At 41.6% G+C, this 15569-nt stretch overlaps 1 protein-coding gene across 7 annotated transcripts; it reads left to right on the top strand.

Moving 5' to 3' along the window:
• Window positions 1-818: 818 nt before the first annotated feature.
• Window positions 819-4950, top strand: LOC139560111 (putative nuclease HARBI1). Of its 7 annotated transcripts, XM_071376628.1 has the most exons (11): window positions 819-1595; window positions 1895-1965; window positions 2053-2229; window positions 2320-2381; window positions 2464-2550; window positions 2638-2679; window positions 2748-2921; window positions 3001-3036; window positions 3135-3688; window positions 3970-4081; window positions 4176-4950. In XM_071376628.1, the coding sequence occupies exons 1-8, from the start codon at window positions 1438-1440 to the stop codon at window positions 3034-3036; spliced, it is 807 nt and encodes a 268-aa protein (XP_071232729.1). In that variant the 5' UTR covers window positions 819-1437; the 3' UTR covers window positions 3135-3688; window positions 3970-4081; window positions 4176-4950. The 7 variants fall into 7 exon arrangements, with proteins under 7 accessions (XP_071232729.1, XP_071232724.1, XP_071232727.1 ...); XM_071376623.1 differs by adding an exon at window positions 3758-3873 and having other exon boundaries at window positions 2464-2921; XM_071376626.1 differs by having other exon boundaries at window positions 2748-3036.
• The last annotated feature ends 10619 nt before the right edge of the window (window positions 4951-15569 follow it).

The raw sequence follows: 15569 nt of genomic DNA on the forward strand, positions 1-15569 counted from the left end.
GGTGGAGTGCTGCCGAGATGGTTGTCCTTCTGGAAGATTCTCCCATCTCCACAGAGGAACTCTGGAGCAGAGTGACCATCGCGTTCTTGGTCACCTCCTTGACCAAGGCCCTTCTCCCCCGATTGCTCAGTTTGGCCGGGCGGCCAGCTCTAGGAAGAGTCTTGGTGGTGGCGAACTTCTTCCATTGAAGTATGATGGAGGCCACTGTGTTCTTGGGGACCTTCAATGCTACAGACATGTTTTGGTACCCTCCCCCAGATCTGTGCCTCGAAACAATCCTGTCTCAGATTTCTACGGACAATTCCTTCGACCTCATGGCTTGTTTTTTGCTCTAACATGCACTGTCAACTGTGGGACCTTATATAGACAGGTGTGTGCCATTCCAAATCATGTCTAATGAATTTAATTTACCACAGGTGGACTACAAGTTGTAGAAACATCTCAAGGATGATCAATGGAAACAGGATGCATCTGAGCTCAATTTCGAATCTCATAGCGAAGGGTCTGAATACTTATTTAAATAAGGTCATTTTATTTATTTTTTCTTTGCTTTGTCATTATAGGGTATTGTGTGTAGATTGATGAGATTAATGCTTTTTAAATGTAATACATTTTAAAATAAAGCTGTAACGTAACAAAATGTGAAAAAAGTCAAGGGGTCTGAATGCACTGTAGCATCGTCCCTCGAGCACTTTCGGCACAGACAGAAGGAGCCAGATGTCTCACAGGATGTACAAATCTGAAGCATCCGTTTTAGAACTTCCACTCACCACCAAATATGGTAATAAGAGGAAGTCCAGTGATGGGAAGTGGGAGAAGATGGCGCCAGATGAAACTTGGACTCCGTTCTGCTAACTTAAGCTTTTAATACATTGTAGTTTTGGGAACAGAAAATCTGTTAAGAGCAGAGTGCTCAACGTTTTGTAGACTAGACCCTTTGCCAAAGTTTTGAAAATATTGCGTTGTTTAAAAGGCGTGCAAGGGTGAATTGAGTTATTGTGCACACACACTTCAGTTATTCCCTAACGGAAATAAGCAAATATGCTAAACAAAAATATAAACGCAACAATTTCAAAGATTTTACTGAGTTACAGTTCCTATAAGGAAATCAGTAAATTTAAATAAATTAGGCCCTAATCTATGGATTTCACATGACTAGGAATTCAGATATATATTTTTTTAAAGGTATGGGCATGGATCAGAAAACCAGTCACTATCAGGGGCCTGTTGCACAAAAGTAGAATTAAGACATCCGGGATAAATGACTCAGCTGAGCTCAATGAAGCCAAAACATGTGCGTCCAGGCTTAATTGGTTGCACAAAGACCAAGCCAGGATGAGCAGACACGGATTCATTAAGCCAGGTGAAACCAATCCTGGATAGGTGCGCGCTCACGGCTCACTCAAATAGACCCCGCCACAGATTAACTGATTTACCATGGCAACTAGAGCCGCGTACTTTTCCCCGTCGGAAGCACAAATCCTCATGGAGGCATACGAGGAGGTAAAATATATAATTAAGAAGAAAGGCAACACCGCCACAGTGATAAAGCAAAGAGAAAAAGCGTGGCAAAGTATTGCAGACCGCCTGAATGCGTAAGTAGTGCACAATTACACACTCACCGCTCCGCTGAAACATCACAATTACAATTCAAATATTTAATTCACATCTCCAAAAATGCAGTTGTACTGTAATTATGAAACGGTTAAATTTTTAATTGAAATGCACTGCAGATATGAGTGAAATTGTGTAAAGTAACTCCATCACACTGTATAAAGCTATGATAATTTTTTTGATATTTTTACTGAAAACAAGACAAAAATACCAAGTAATTTTTTGCAGTGTGACTCCATTAAATGTGTGTGTGTGTGTGTGTGTGTGTGTGTGTGTGTAGATTAAACATGAACGGGCCAAAACGGACATGGCAGCAGGTCAAAATCAAATACAAGAACATTCTGCAGAATGGTATGGTCCCTGACTAATATTTAACAAAGCACAAGCATATATTGTACCCAGAAGGTGCCTGCTCACACATTGTCTGTACTGTTTTAGCAGTGAAAAAGAATACCCACAGACAAGGCACGGGTGGTGGGTCACCAAAGGCTGACCTTACCCCAGCAGAGGACATGGCCTTGGAGCTAAATAAAGGCAGGCCCGTCTTAGAGGGGATCCCTGGGGGGAAAGAGACGAGCATAGGTTCCTCCCAAGATGCCACCCGCTTCATTCAAGGTATGTCCTTCCATCTCTACATGGGATACAACCACATTCATATTGAATCAATTTGGACTGTCTGACTTTGGTTTACCTATTGCCTTGCAGTGTCTGGCAGCACTGTGTTCCTGTTAGAGCCACCAGCACAAGCACCAGACGATGCTGATCCAGTGAGTACTCCATCAAAGGCATACTGTAGGCCTGGCATGTCTTGTCTACTAGCTTCAATATGAATCCGATTAAATGTGATAGGGTGAAGGCCCCAGTGCAGCAGCAACAGCACATGATGGAGACGATGATGAGGAGGAGACCATCTCTCTGGATTCCAGAAGGCATGAGGTATCATGTTAAGACTGTGAAAGTACTATTTACTCTACAATGGTGAGGAGTCCTCATCAAAATCAAAAAATCTAATTTCTTTTACAGGACCCAGATGCTATACAGTGGGAAAACCAGCCTGGCAACATAGTGCGTATTAATAAAAGGACACCACATCCTGCCAAATTCCAGCTGCGCTAATTGTATTGTGTTCACAGAGCTCACAAGCTATCAGAAAGTTGTATGGCAACCACCTCCGGCGCCAAATAGAACTGGCAGACATAGACATTCAGTACAAGAAGAAAAAGATGGAAAATCTTGCACTGGAGTCCGAAATAAAAAAGAGGACAATTAGGAAACTGGACCTTGAAATAAAAAAACTTGAGAGGGAGGTGAGATATGCCTTCAATGTACACTGTATGCTAACTGTAACACAAATGTATTAATCATTATTTTTCTTTCCTCCCCCAGCTCCAAGAAGATGACACAGCTCAAAATAAAAATTAGGTATATTCTCGTAAAGTCAAGTGAGCCATGACATATGAGCTCTTATTGTGAGCACACAGGACGGTGGCATCTTTCTAAGGTTTTTTTTATTTTCCCAGCAATCAGTACAACCAAGTCATCGTTATAAGGCATCGCCCTCTTTTGCCCACCCCCCAGCACCAGATGTGGCCACTAGCCTATATGAAGGCCCAAAATTGTGTGTTCCTTTCTGCTCTGACAATGGCATGCCCATTCGTGCGAGATGTGGTGGATGAAGAAGCACTTGTGCTGAGGAGAGCCTTCAGGCGAGAAAGGGTCTTCAGGGACCGGTTGGACCCACTGGCCTTCCCTGATGACCATCTATATGAAAGATACAGGTTTTCTGCAGATGGCATCAGGTATCTATGCAGACTACTGGGTCCCAGGATTAAGCACCGCACTGCACGGAGCCATGCACTGAGTGTGGAGCAAATGGTTTGTGTGGCCTTGCGCTTTTTTGCTAGTGGAGCCTTCCTGTACTCAGTGGGGGATGCAGAACAGCTGAACAAGGCCACAATTTGCCGCACAATAAGGAGTGTGTGTCTGGCTATCAAAGCATTAGCAGATGTCTTCATCTCCTTCCCTGGCCACAGAAGACTCTGTGACATCAAAGAGGAGTTCTATAGGATTGCAGGTAAGAGGATCTACAAATTACAGGACAACTGTTAACACATAGTAGGATACTCATTACTTTGTGTGACAGGTTTCCCCAATGTCATTGGTGCAGTGGACTGCACACACATAAGGATAAAAGCCCCCTCAGGTGCCCATGAGGCCGATTTTGTGAATAGGAAATCCTTTCACAGCATTAATGTTCAGGTGAACATAACTTTTTGATATTGTCCATTGACGAACACTCTGCATTGCCAGTGATGTGCATTGATTGGTGTAATATTCCTCATCTTATGATTTCAGATGGTCTGCAATGCTGACTGTGTGATCAGCAATGTTGTGGCAAAATGGCCTGGCTCAGTCCATGACTCCAGAGTCTTTCGGGCCTCTGAAATCTATCAGTGCCTATCACAAGGTAAGCCACACAACCCCTATTTATAACCATCATGGCTGTGTCAAGAATATCACTGTGTTTATGAGGTAGTAATGATGAGATTTTGTGTTGACAGGTGAATTCTCTGGTGTGTTGCTGGGAGACAGGGGGTATGGCTGCCAGCCTTTTCTCCTGACACCTTTCACAGACCCCCAGGAAGCACAGCAGGCCTACAACCATGCCCATGCCAGGACCAGGGCCAGAGTTGAAATGACCTTTGGCCTCCTGAAGGCACGCTTTCACTGCCTTCACAAATTAAGGGTCAGCCCTGTTAGGGCATGTGATATTACTGTGGCTTGTGCTGTCCTCCACAATGTGGCCTGCCTGAGGAAGGAGAGGGCCCCCAGAGTGCCACCAGCCATGGACTGGGACAATCCGGCAATCTTCCCTGATGACGACAGTGGTCGGCTGCTGAGGGACCAATATGTGTTGAATTATTTTAGTTAGTATGTGTGCTTTCAATTTTGGTTAAATATGTCCTGCGGTGGCAGAGGAATTTGGGTTTTTTTGGGTTCGTTTTTTGACGAATTTGGCCTCTTATGATGTTTGTGCGGTATACTGTGTGTAATACAAGGCTGCAGGGAGGCTACTGCATCCATTCATTTGTCTGTTCAGTTGATGTGTATGGATTTGTCCTGCATTTATTTTAGTGTGCAGACATGCAGGGTGTGTTATATACAGACCTTTGAATGTGTATGTATCATTTTGTATAATATGCTTGGATTCTGTGCTTTCCATCTTGTAGAGTCACTGTGACTTCAGTTTCGAAAGGAGCTGATGGTTTACCTGCTTTGTTTTGTCCTTATTCAATAAAGGAACATAATGTTACACATTGTGTTTTTATATTCATATGGAATGTGTATTTGTTTATATGACAGAGTACTAGGGCCACACTGAAGAAAAAGGATAAAGTCATAAATTTATGAGGCTGGTTCTTTCTGCAGAAAAGCTACATATTGTTTTTACAGTTTTGATACTTATGACAATGTGATACTTAATATTCTGGCACATCAGCATGTCTTTGTTTATGAAACCATACTGAAGTACAATTTCACGAAATGCCCCACATCTGTCATTTTAACAACTGTCCTCCTTTAAAACAACTGGTTACAATATTATGACTTGTGTTTTTTTCCCCTCTGTGGCCCTAATATTCTATCATTTTATATATAGCCTTATAGTCTATGGGAAACTGTAAATTATCTAATGATAGCAACATCATCTAAAAATCATTTTTTATCCAAAATCATTGAAATTAATGATCACAAACGTTTAAATAATAACAGTGGGTCTAGTTATATGTGATAACAATGTATAATGAGCAGTGAAATAACTATTGGTTTCCATTTGTGGTGACTGCTGACTGACATTAGGGATGAGATTAAATAGATCCTGGAATTTAGCCTGGTCTGGAGCAGGCTAGCTCCACAGAATAAATCTCCATGGTAATTTATACCATAACATATCCTCCTGCCCCCTATCCATCTTTAGTGCAACCGGATTACGGATCAATTGAGCCAGGATCACCAAGATATCCTGGCTTAATCCCTTATCCTAGTTTTGTGCAACAGGCCCCAGGTGTGACCACCATGTATTTGGCTCATGCAGCGTGGCAAATTTCCTTCGCATAGAGTTGATCAGATTGTTGATTGTGGCATGTGGAATGTTGTCTCACTCTTCAATAGCTGTGCGAAGTTGCTGGATATTGGTGGGAACTGGAACACGCTGTCCTACACATCGATCCAAAGCATCCCATGCTGAAACATGAGCTGATGGTTGCAGATGAATGGCAAGACAATGGGCCTCAGAATCTTATCAAGGTATCTCTGCATTAAAATTGCCATCAATAAAATGCAATTGTCTTCGTTGTCTGTAGCTTATGCCTGCCCATACCATAACCCCACCGCCACCATGGGGCACTCTGTTCACAACATTGACATCAGCAAACCGCTCGTCCACACGAAGCCATACACGTGGTCTGCACTTGTGAGACCGGTTGGACGTACTGCCAAATTCTCTAAAATGGCTTATGATAGAGAAGTTAACATTCAATTCTTTGTCAACAATCCTGCAGTCAGCATGCCAATTGCATGCTCCCTCAAAATTTTGGCGGTGTGTGACAAAACTGAACATTTTAGTGGCCTTTTATTGTCCCCAGCACAAGGTGCATCTGTGTAATGATCATGCTGTTTAATAAGCTTCTTGATATGCCACACCTGTCAGGTGGATGGATAAACTTAGCACTAATAGGGATGTAAACAAAAGCTTACTGTGCCTATGGAACATTTCTGGGATATTTTATTTCAGCTCGTGAAACATGGGAACAACACTACATGTTGCGTTTTATATTTTTGTTCAGTGTACATGTTAAAACATGTCAATCGGATCTTGCTAGCTCTGCTTGGCTCTACCCACCTCCTTACTTGTTCTGCCTACTATACTTAATTTGCTCCAATTGGAAACGACGCCAAATAGATATCTGAGTTAGTATTTGCTTTCAGTCTTGTGACGTTTGCATGCTCTGTGTCTAGTAGTCCAAACCTAGGCTACAAGTTAGGGAAAGCATGCAGTGTGAGCAGCCGATGCTTTTTTTCAATGGCCAGTCACTGCCATCTAGTGGTCAAAAGTACGTTGTGAAATTGCGATATTAAAAGGAATTGCTATTGAGACTACTTAAAACCCTTCATTGCAAAACTGTGTTTTATGCAGATATGTTTTATATGAAGTTTTATTTACAATGATGATTTTTTAAATATATTTTATTTTTTTAAATGGTCTTGTTTCAAATTTACATGATCTACTTTTTTCTACTGTTAAATGTTATGATTTTCTTGCACCCAAAAAGTCCTGGGTCCAGGATAGTTACACTGGTCCTAGATGGTTGTTCCCTACTGGGTCCAGGATAGTTACACTGGTCCTAGATGGTTGTTCCCTACTGGGTCCAGAATAGTTACACTAGTCCTAGATGGTTGTTCCCTACTGGGTCCAGGATAGTTACACTGGTCCTAGATGGTTGTTCCCTACTGGGTCCAGGATAGTTACACTGGTCCTAGATGGTTGTTCCCTACTGGGTCCAGGATAGTTACACTGGTCCTAGATGGTTGTTCCCTACTGGGTCCAGGATAGTTACACTGGTCCTAGATGGTTGTTCCCTACTGGGTCCAGGATAGTTACACTGGTCCTAGATGGTTGTTCCCTACTGGGTCCAGGATAGTTACACTGGTCCTAGATGGTTGTTCCCTACTGGGTCCAGGATAGTTACACTGGTCCTAGATGGTTGTTCCCTACTGGGTCCAGGATAGTTACACTAGTCCTAGATGGTTGTTCCCTACTGGGTCCAGGATAGTTACACTGGTCCTAGATGGTTGTTCCCTACTGGGTCCAGGATAGTTACACTGGTCCTAGATGGTTGTAACCTACTGGGTCCAGGATAGTTACACTGGTCCTAGATGGTTGTTCCCTCCCAATACTGGGTAAAGGATAGTAACACTAATGCTAGATCGTTGTCTGAGACCAGTGATGGGCACCTGGTGGCCAGCTGTTTTTCTCTTGTTATGTCAGTCACTGATAGTCAGTTAGCCCATGTTAGCTTACATTTTTTAGATTGCTAAATTAGTTTAGCGGCCAGCTATCTAAACTTGTTATCATGGTCGAATTACCGGCCAGGGAGGCCCCATTCATTTATCATATTACAGACTGCAAATATTTCTCTCCAACATATGTCAAAATGTGTAGATTTGAGGGAAATTAGCTGTAAAACGGCAAAATCTTCTCGCCGTCCCATGGCAAAATGTGTATAATAATAATATGATAATAATAACAATCAGGATGGGGTGAATGCAGATTTTATAGCCACTATTCTTCATCAGTTGGGCTACAGGTGATAATGCTTATTGCTAATAGCACATCTGATAATATAGACCATGCATAGGCTATATCCAATATGTTCAAATCATTTTAGCATCATTTTTATCAGTACGTTATTAGGCCCATTTTTGGAGGTGGTAATTATATCTTAGATGGTGTCAGCATGAACTTATTTAAATTAATTTTGGAGTAGAATGTCCTTTTAACAAGTCACCAGAACTGAGCTTCTCAGTCCTTCTACTTAAACATTCTCCCGGGGGAGGACCCTGGACCCCCTAATCAAGGGGACTGGAATCAGTCACACTCGCCGTTTAAAACATGTACAAAATGATCCTCTTTCCCTAAAAGCATAATGGTCATGACTTTCTTACAGTACCAGTCAAAAGTTTGGACACACCTACTCATTCAAGGGTTTTTCTTGAGTTTTACTATTTTCTACATTGTAGAGGACATCAAAACTATGAACTAACACATATGGAATGATGTAGTAACCTAAAAAGTGTTAAACAATTCAAAATATATTTTATATTCGAGATTCTTCAAAGTAGCCACCCTTTGCCTTGATGACAGCTTTGCACAGTCTTGGCATTCTCTCATCCAGCTTCATGAGGTAGTCACCTGGAATGCATTTCAATTAACAGGTGTGCCTTGTTAATAGTTAATTTGTGGAATTTCTTTCCTTCTTAATGCGTTTGAGCCAATCAGTTGTGTTGTGACAAGGTAGGGGTGGTATACAGAAGATAGCCCTATTTGGTAAAAGACCAAGTCCTGAAGGCACTGTAATCACTATTGGTAAGGTATTGATAATATAAACATTAGAATAACTCAATCATAATCAGTTGACTGTTCCTTCATTGAGTGTTCGTTAATCTAGCCTACACAGTTGTAAATCCAGCTCATATTTCTAAAACACCCCTTTTATCTATGATGGTTGTTGGAACTTTGTTCTTTTAAAACATTGGATCTAATCTTTAATCGAGGTTATGGAACGAAAATCTTTGATGGTGAGTTCACTTGGTTGTCATACAAGCTATTAACAAAGGTTTTGGCACGGTAAAACGCTGTAAACATTTTACTTTTGATGGGGCACACACACACACACACACCTTTCGCTGTTATCACTCTCACCTTAAGCTTTATCCAGTATGCTGTGTGTTCAGCAGCACGTCACACAAACTTCCATCTACTGTTTACTTAAGTGATAATGCCCTCGAAGCCGGTGTTTGGAGGATATATTGACACGGGTGTTGTTTCGTCTTGGGCTGACAAACTGTGTCAATATATCCTCCAAACACCGGCTTTGAGGGCATTATGAATTCACGTCACGCAGACTTCCATGTACTATATCCCCTAGAACCAGGCACTAGCAGCACCCCTTCATCTCTGTGGCTTGTGAGACCATCTTAAGTTTCCATCACAGGATTTTTTGTTGTTGCTGTATTAATCCCTGGCTATAGACCATGATTCGTCATTGAATTGAAGTCATATGGTATATCTAGTACCATTGTAGCAAAAGTTAATTGAATTTATGTCTGTTAAATTCGTTGACTGAATGTGTTGAATGACTAAATCAACAGTAAATGTAAAATATTTACAATAGCTTTTTTGTCACCTAGTGAACCACTGAAGCCTGTGTAAATACAGCTCTGCAGTAAAGCACCCAGTAACTGTTGGAAAACCCAGATTTTTAGGATATATATTTTTATTCACAATTTCTTACTTGAAATAAATGACAGGAAAGTGCAGATTAAAATGGAAATATTAAACTGTTTTGTTGTGTGTGAGAGAGTGTGTGTGTATTTCTTGGCTTTCAGTCTTAGTACCCACCATGACCAATGTTTTAAAGATTCATAGTACATGACATCCAGACATTGAGTACTCAAAAACATTTAACGTGCTAATTACATACCCATTCTCAATGTCGATACAGTGAAACCTGGTAAGGTGGTTGGCAGTAGGGCGTCAATTCAACACATTCATTGTAAAGTAAATACCTCAAGCTGGCTAAGGAGGCACATGCACATTCTCAATGCCCAATTGCCTATACAGCACAATAAAACTAGTTGAGGAGTAATGCAGTAGCCTAGTGTATCAATGAGCAGAACATTGTAATGTCAATGTTGACAATAGCTCAAACTTAATTATGATAAACACACCCGTTTTCCAAACTGTCCGTCCAATGACACCAGTTGATGGGTGCAACGGCATTGAATCAATGGAAGGTTTAGACACCACGATGATGTCAATGTGGACGGTATCTCAAGTCGGGTGTGAAGCAGACAATCCCTGAGAGAAATCCATTGCTGCGTGGTCACTACCATGATGTCATATCTACTGCATCACTAGGCACTAGTTCCAAATGGAACCCTATATGGGCCCTGGTCAAAAAGAGGTGCACTACATAAGGAATAGAGTTCCCTTTGGGATACTGACACAGTCTCTGATCTCAGACCAGATTGAATGGATTCTTAGCAGCACCCGTGGGAAAGCAATCTGTCTGTTCCTCTCTCTAACTCCATCTAACTATATCGGCAGAATGACTTATCCTATCAAGGCTAATTTAAATTGTGGCAGCATGCATGGTGACCTACAGTGCATTCGGAAAGTATTCAGACCCTTATTCTAAAATTGATAAAATTGTTTCCCCCCTCATCAATCTACACACAATAGCCCATAATGACTAAACAAAAACAGGCTTGTATTTTTGTTTTGCAAATGTATTAAAAATACAAGACTGAAATATCACATTTATTCAGACCCTTTACTCAGTACTTTGTTGAAGCACTGAAGGCAGCGATTACAGCCTCGAGTCTTCTTGGGTATGACGCTACAAGTTTGCCACACCTGTATTTGGGGAGTTCCTCCCATTCTACTCTGCAGATCCTCTCAAGCTCTGTCAGGTTGGACGGGGAGCGTTGCTGCACAGCTATTTTCAGGTCTCCCCAGAGATGTTCAATCGAGTTCAAGTCCAAGCTCTGGCTGGACCACTCAAGGACATTCAGAGACTTGTCCCGAAGGCACTCCTGCGTTGTCTTGGCTGTGTGCTTAGGGTCGTTGTCCTGTTGGAAGGTGAACCTTCGCCCCAGTCTGAGGTCCTGAGCACTCTGGAGCAGGTTTTCATCAAGGATCTCTCTGTACTTTGCTCCATTCATCTTTTCCTCAATCCTGACTAGTCTTCCAGTCCCTGTTGCTGAAAAACATCCCCACAGCATGATGCTATCACCACCATACTTCACCGTAGGGATGGTTCTCATGGTCTGAGCGTTCTTTAGGTGCCTTTTGGCAAACTCCAAGTGGGCTGTGATGTGCCTTCTACTGAGGAGTGGTTTTCGTCTGGCCACTCTACCATAAAGGTCTGATTGGTGGAGTGCTGCAGAGATCTGGAAGGTTCTCCCCCATCCACAGAGGAACTCTAGAGCTCTGTCAGAGTGACCATCGGGTTCTTGGTCACCTCCCTGACCAAGGCCTTTCTCCCCCTATTGCTCAGTTTGGCCGGGTGACAAGCTCTAGGAAGAATCTTGGTGGTTCCAAACATCTTCCTTTTAAGAATGATGAAGGCCACTGTGTTCTTTGGGACCTTCAATCCTGCAGAAATGTTTTGGTACCCTTCCCCAGATCTTGTGTTATTGACTGTACGTTTGTTTATCCCATGTGTAACTCTGTATTGTTGTTTTTGTCGCACTGCTTTGCTTTATCTTGGCCAGGTCACAGTTGTAAATGAGAACATTTCTCAACTGGCTTACCTGGTTAAATAAAGGTGAAATAAAAATAAATGTAAAAAAATCTGTGCCTCGACACAATCCCATCTCGGAGCTCTACGGATAATTGCTTTGACCTCATGACTGCCTGGTTCACCAACTACTTCTCAGTTAGAGTTCATTGTGTCAAATCGGAGGGCCTGGTGTCCAGACCTCTGGCAGTCTCTATGGGGGTACCACAGGGTTCAATTCTCGGGCTGACTCTTTTCTCTGTATATATCAATGATGTCGCTCTTGCTGCTGGTGATTCCTTGATCCCCCTCTACGTAGACAACACCATTCTGTATACATCTGGCTCTTCTTTGGACACTGTTAACAAACCTCCAAACGAGCTTCAATGCCATACAACACTCCTTCCGTGGCCTCCAACTGCTCTTAAACGCTAGTAAAACTAAATGCTTGCTCTTCAACCGATCGCTGCCCGCACACGCCCGCCCGACTAGCATCACTACTCTGGACGGTTCTGACTTAGAACATGTGGACAACTACAAATACCTAGGTGTCTGGTTAGACTGTAAACTCTCCATCCGGACTCATATTAAGCATCTCCAATCCAAAATTAAATCTAGAATCGGCTTCCTATTTTGCAACAAAGCCTCCTTCACTCACGCTGCCAAACATACCCTCGTAAAAATGACTATCCTACCGATCCTCGACTTCGGAGATGTCATTTGCAAAATAGCCTCCAACACTCTACTCAGCAAACTGGATGCAGTCTATCACAGCGCCATCCGTTTTGTCACCAAAGCCCCATATACTACCCACCACTGCGACCTGTATGCTCTCGTCGGCTGGCCCTCGCTACATATTCGTTGCCAGACCCACTGGCTCCAGGTCATCTATAAGTCTTTGCTCGGTAAAGCTCCACCTTATCTCAGCTCACTGGTCACCATAACAACACCCACCCGTAGCACGTGCTCCAGCAGGTATATCTCACTGGTCATCCCCAAAGCCAACACCTACTTTGGCCGCCTTTCCTTCCAGTTCTCTGCTGCCAATGACTGGAACGAACTGCAAAAATCGCTGAAGTTGGACTTATATCTCCCTCATTTACATTAAGCATCAGCTATCTGAGCAGTTTACCGATCGCAGCAGCTGTACATAGCCCATCTGTAGATAGCCCATCCAACTACCTACCTCATCCCCATATTGTTTTTATTTACTTTTTTGCACACCAGTATTTCTACTTTCACATCATCATCTGCACATCTATCACTCCAGTGTTAATTTGCTAAATTGTAATTACTTCGCTATTATGGCCTATTTATTGGCTTACCTCCTTACTCCATTTGCATACACTGTATATAGATTTGTTCTATAGTGTTATTGACTGTACGTTTGTTTATTCCATGTGTAACTCTGTGTTGTTGTTTTTTGTTGCACTGCTTTGCTTTATCTTGGCCAGGTCGCAGTTGTAAATGAGAACTTGTTCTCAACTGGCCTACCTGGTTAAATAAAGGTGAAATAAAAATGGCTTGGTTTTTGCTCTGACATGCACTGTCAACTGTGGGATAATATTTGGACAGGTGTGTGCCTTTACAAATCATGTCCAATCAATTGAATTTACTACAGGTGCACTCCAATCAAGTTGTAGAAACAACTCAAGGATAATCAATGGAAATAGGATGCACATGAGCTCAATATCGAGTCTCTTAGCAAAGGGTCTGAATACTTATGTAAATATGAATGACTTTTTTTATACATTTGCAAAAATTTCTAGAAATCTGATTTTGCTTTGTCATTATGGGGTATTGTGTGTAAATTGCTGAGTTTTTATTTATTTAATCAATTTTAGAATAAGGCTGTAATGTAATAACATTTAGAAAAATCAAGGGGTCTGAATACTTTCCGAATGCACTGTTGGTACATACTATAGTTTCATTATCCTTAATGAGTTGTTGCTACCCTCAATTCATGCGATTTTTTTACATTCTGATTGTTTGTTTTTGTATTTTATTTGTACTTTAACTCCCCTCCCCAATGTGTGGGCCTAAACCATTTGTTTTATTTATATGTAGAACATTTCCTTTATATTTTAAAGTGATTGTTTACGTAAGTGGCAATGTACACACGCACGCACACACACGCTAACACAGAGCTGTAGGGGTGATGCTAGTGCCTGGCTCTGGGGGGAGAGAACAGGTACAATACATGCCTGTATTCTGATTGTTCACATTAGTGGTGATGGACACACACACCAGCCACAGAGATGTAGGGGTGATGCCAATGCTTGATCTACAGAATATTGTACATTTATACAAAAGGTGTGTCTAATCCTGAAGGCTGATTGTTTAAAACCGCATTCCAGCCGGGTGTCTATTCCACAAATTACCACTGGCTAAATCTATGACTTTAAAATGCCTATTTACTTTGTTCCATCTGACTGCGCAATCCACTGTCTCATCAGCCCAGCCAGGCAAGTTATAAACTTGATCTCCACTATAAAAAGCATCTAGACATTAAATCACATTTCTTTTAGACTAACATTTAGTTTTCAACAGCGGAGATTTGTACACACCTTGATGTCTGTTTCTCCGACATTTGCAACATTGTTTCAATATACAAATTCGATCTCCAGCTGTCCCATAGTAATGAACATGTCGGGAGTCGGGATGAGACAGACGGGCAGGCAGCTTTTCTCATCCAGTCAAAATCATGAATCAGCATCATTTTTAAGTATATATACAAAGAACTATCACCAGAAAACAGGTAACTGAAATGAAAGTGTAGATGGTTTACTGTCTATCCAGCTTCAGACTGAAGTGATGGTGTTAGCTGTGTTGTTGGCTCCTCTGAACAAGTGTCCTGACGAGAGAGCTCATTTTCTACACCAGGCGAAATCGCTCATCATTAGCTCATTGTTATGGATATATCCAAATAAATGCCACTAAGAAACAGCTTAAACGCAAATGCAGATACTTTACTTTGTTATTTTGGCTTCAATGTTTGACGTGACTGTAAGTTAGCCGTAGTTGGCTAGCTAGCAAGCAAGGGATAAGAACGTTGTCAGCCAGTATGGCAATGGAACATTTAGAATAAACGACTGGGTCGCGTCCATAGATACAGAACAAAAAGACTGAATGACTGGGTCGCGTCTCTGGCAACCAAACCAATAGAACGAATGACCAGCTGGCTTGGGTAGCAACCCTAGAATTGTGTCGGGACTATATCTTGTGGAAGGATGAATAGTATGAATAAATTAATAAAAATAACATTTTAATTAAAATATGTATATCAATTATATTATGAATTCTATTATCAATACCTTAGCAATAGTGATTACAGTGCCTTCAGAACGTATTCATACCCGTTGTCTTATTCCACATTTTGATGTGTTAGGCTACAACTTGAATTCAAAATGGATTACATTTATTTTTTCTCACCCATCTACGCACAATACCCCATGATGACAAAGTGAAAACATGTTTATAGAAATGTTTACGCATTTATTGAAAATGAAATACAGAAATATCTCATTTACATAGGTATTCACACCCCTGAGTCAATACATGTTAGAATCATCTTTGACAGCGAATACAGCTGTGAGTCTTTCTAGGTAAATCTCTAAGAGATTTGCACACCGGGATTATTATTTTTTAAATTCTTCCAAGCTCTATCAAATTAGTTGTTGATCATTGCTAGACAGCCATTTTCAAATCTTGCCATAGATTTTCTAGCAGATTTAAGTCAAAACTGTAATTATGCCACTCAGGAGCATTCAATGTTGTCTTGGTAAGCAACTTTAGCGTAGATGTGGCCTTGTGTTTTAGGTTATTGTCCTGTGGAAAGGTGAATTTGTCTCCCAGTGTCTGTTGGACAGCAGACTGAACCAGTTTTTTCTGTGC

The sequence above is a fragment of the Salvelinus alpinus genome, chromosome 30 (genome assembly GCF_045679555.1).
Source record: "Salvelinus alpinus chromosome 30, SLU_Salpinus.1, whole genome shotgun sequence".
Lineage (NCBI taxonomy): Eukaryota > Metazoa > Chordata > Actinopteri > Salmoniformes > Salmonidae > Salvelinus > Salvelinus alpinus.

Bases quoted from the DNA above. Each gene is read 5' to 3' on its own strand.
- LOC139560111 (XM_071376623.1), top strand. From the start codon at position 3,011: ATGACACAGCTCAAAATAAAAATTAG. The intron at 3,874-3,969 runs GTGAACATAACT...TTATGATTTCAG, and splicing joins TTCACAGCATTAATGTTCAG to ATGGTCTGCAATGCTGACTG. The intron at 4,082-4,175 runs GTAAGCCACACA...TTGTGTTGACAG, and splicing joins CTATCAGTGCCTATCACAAG to GTGAATTCTCTGGTGTGTTG.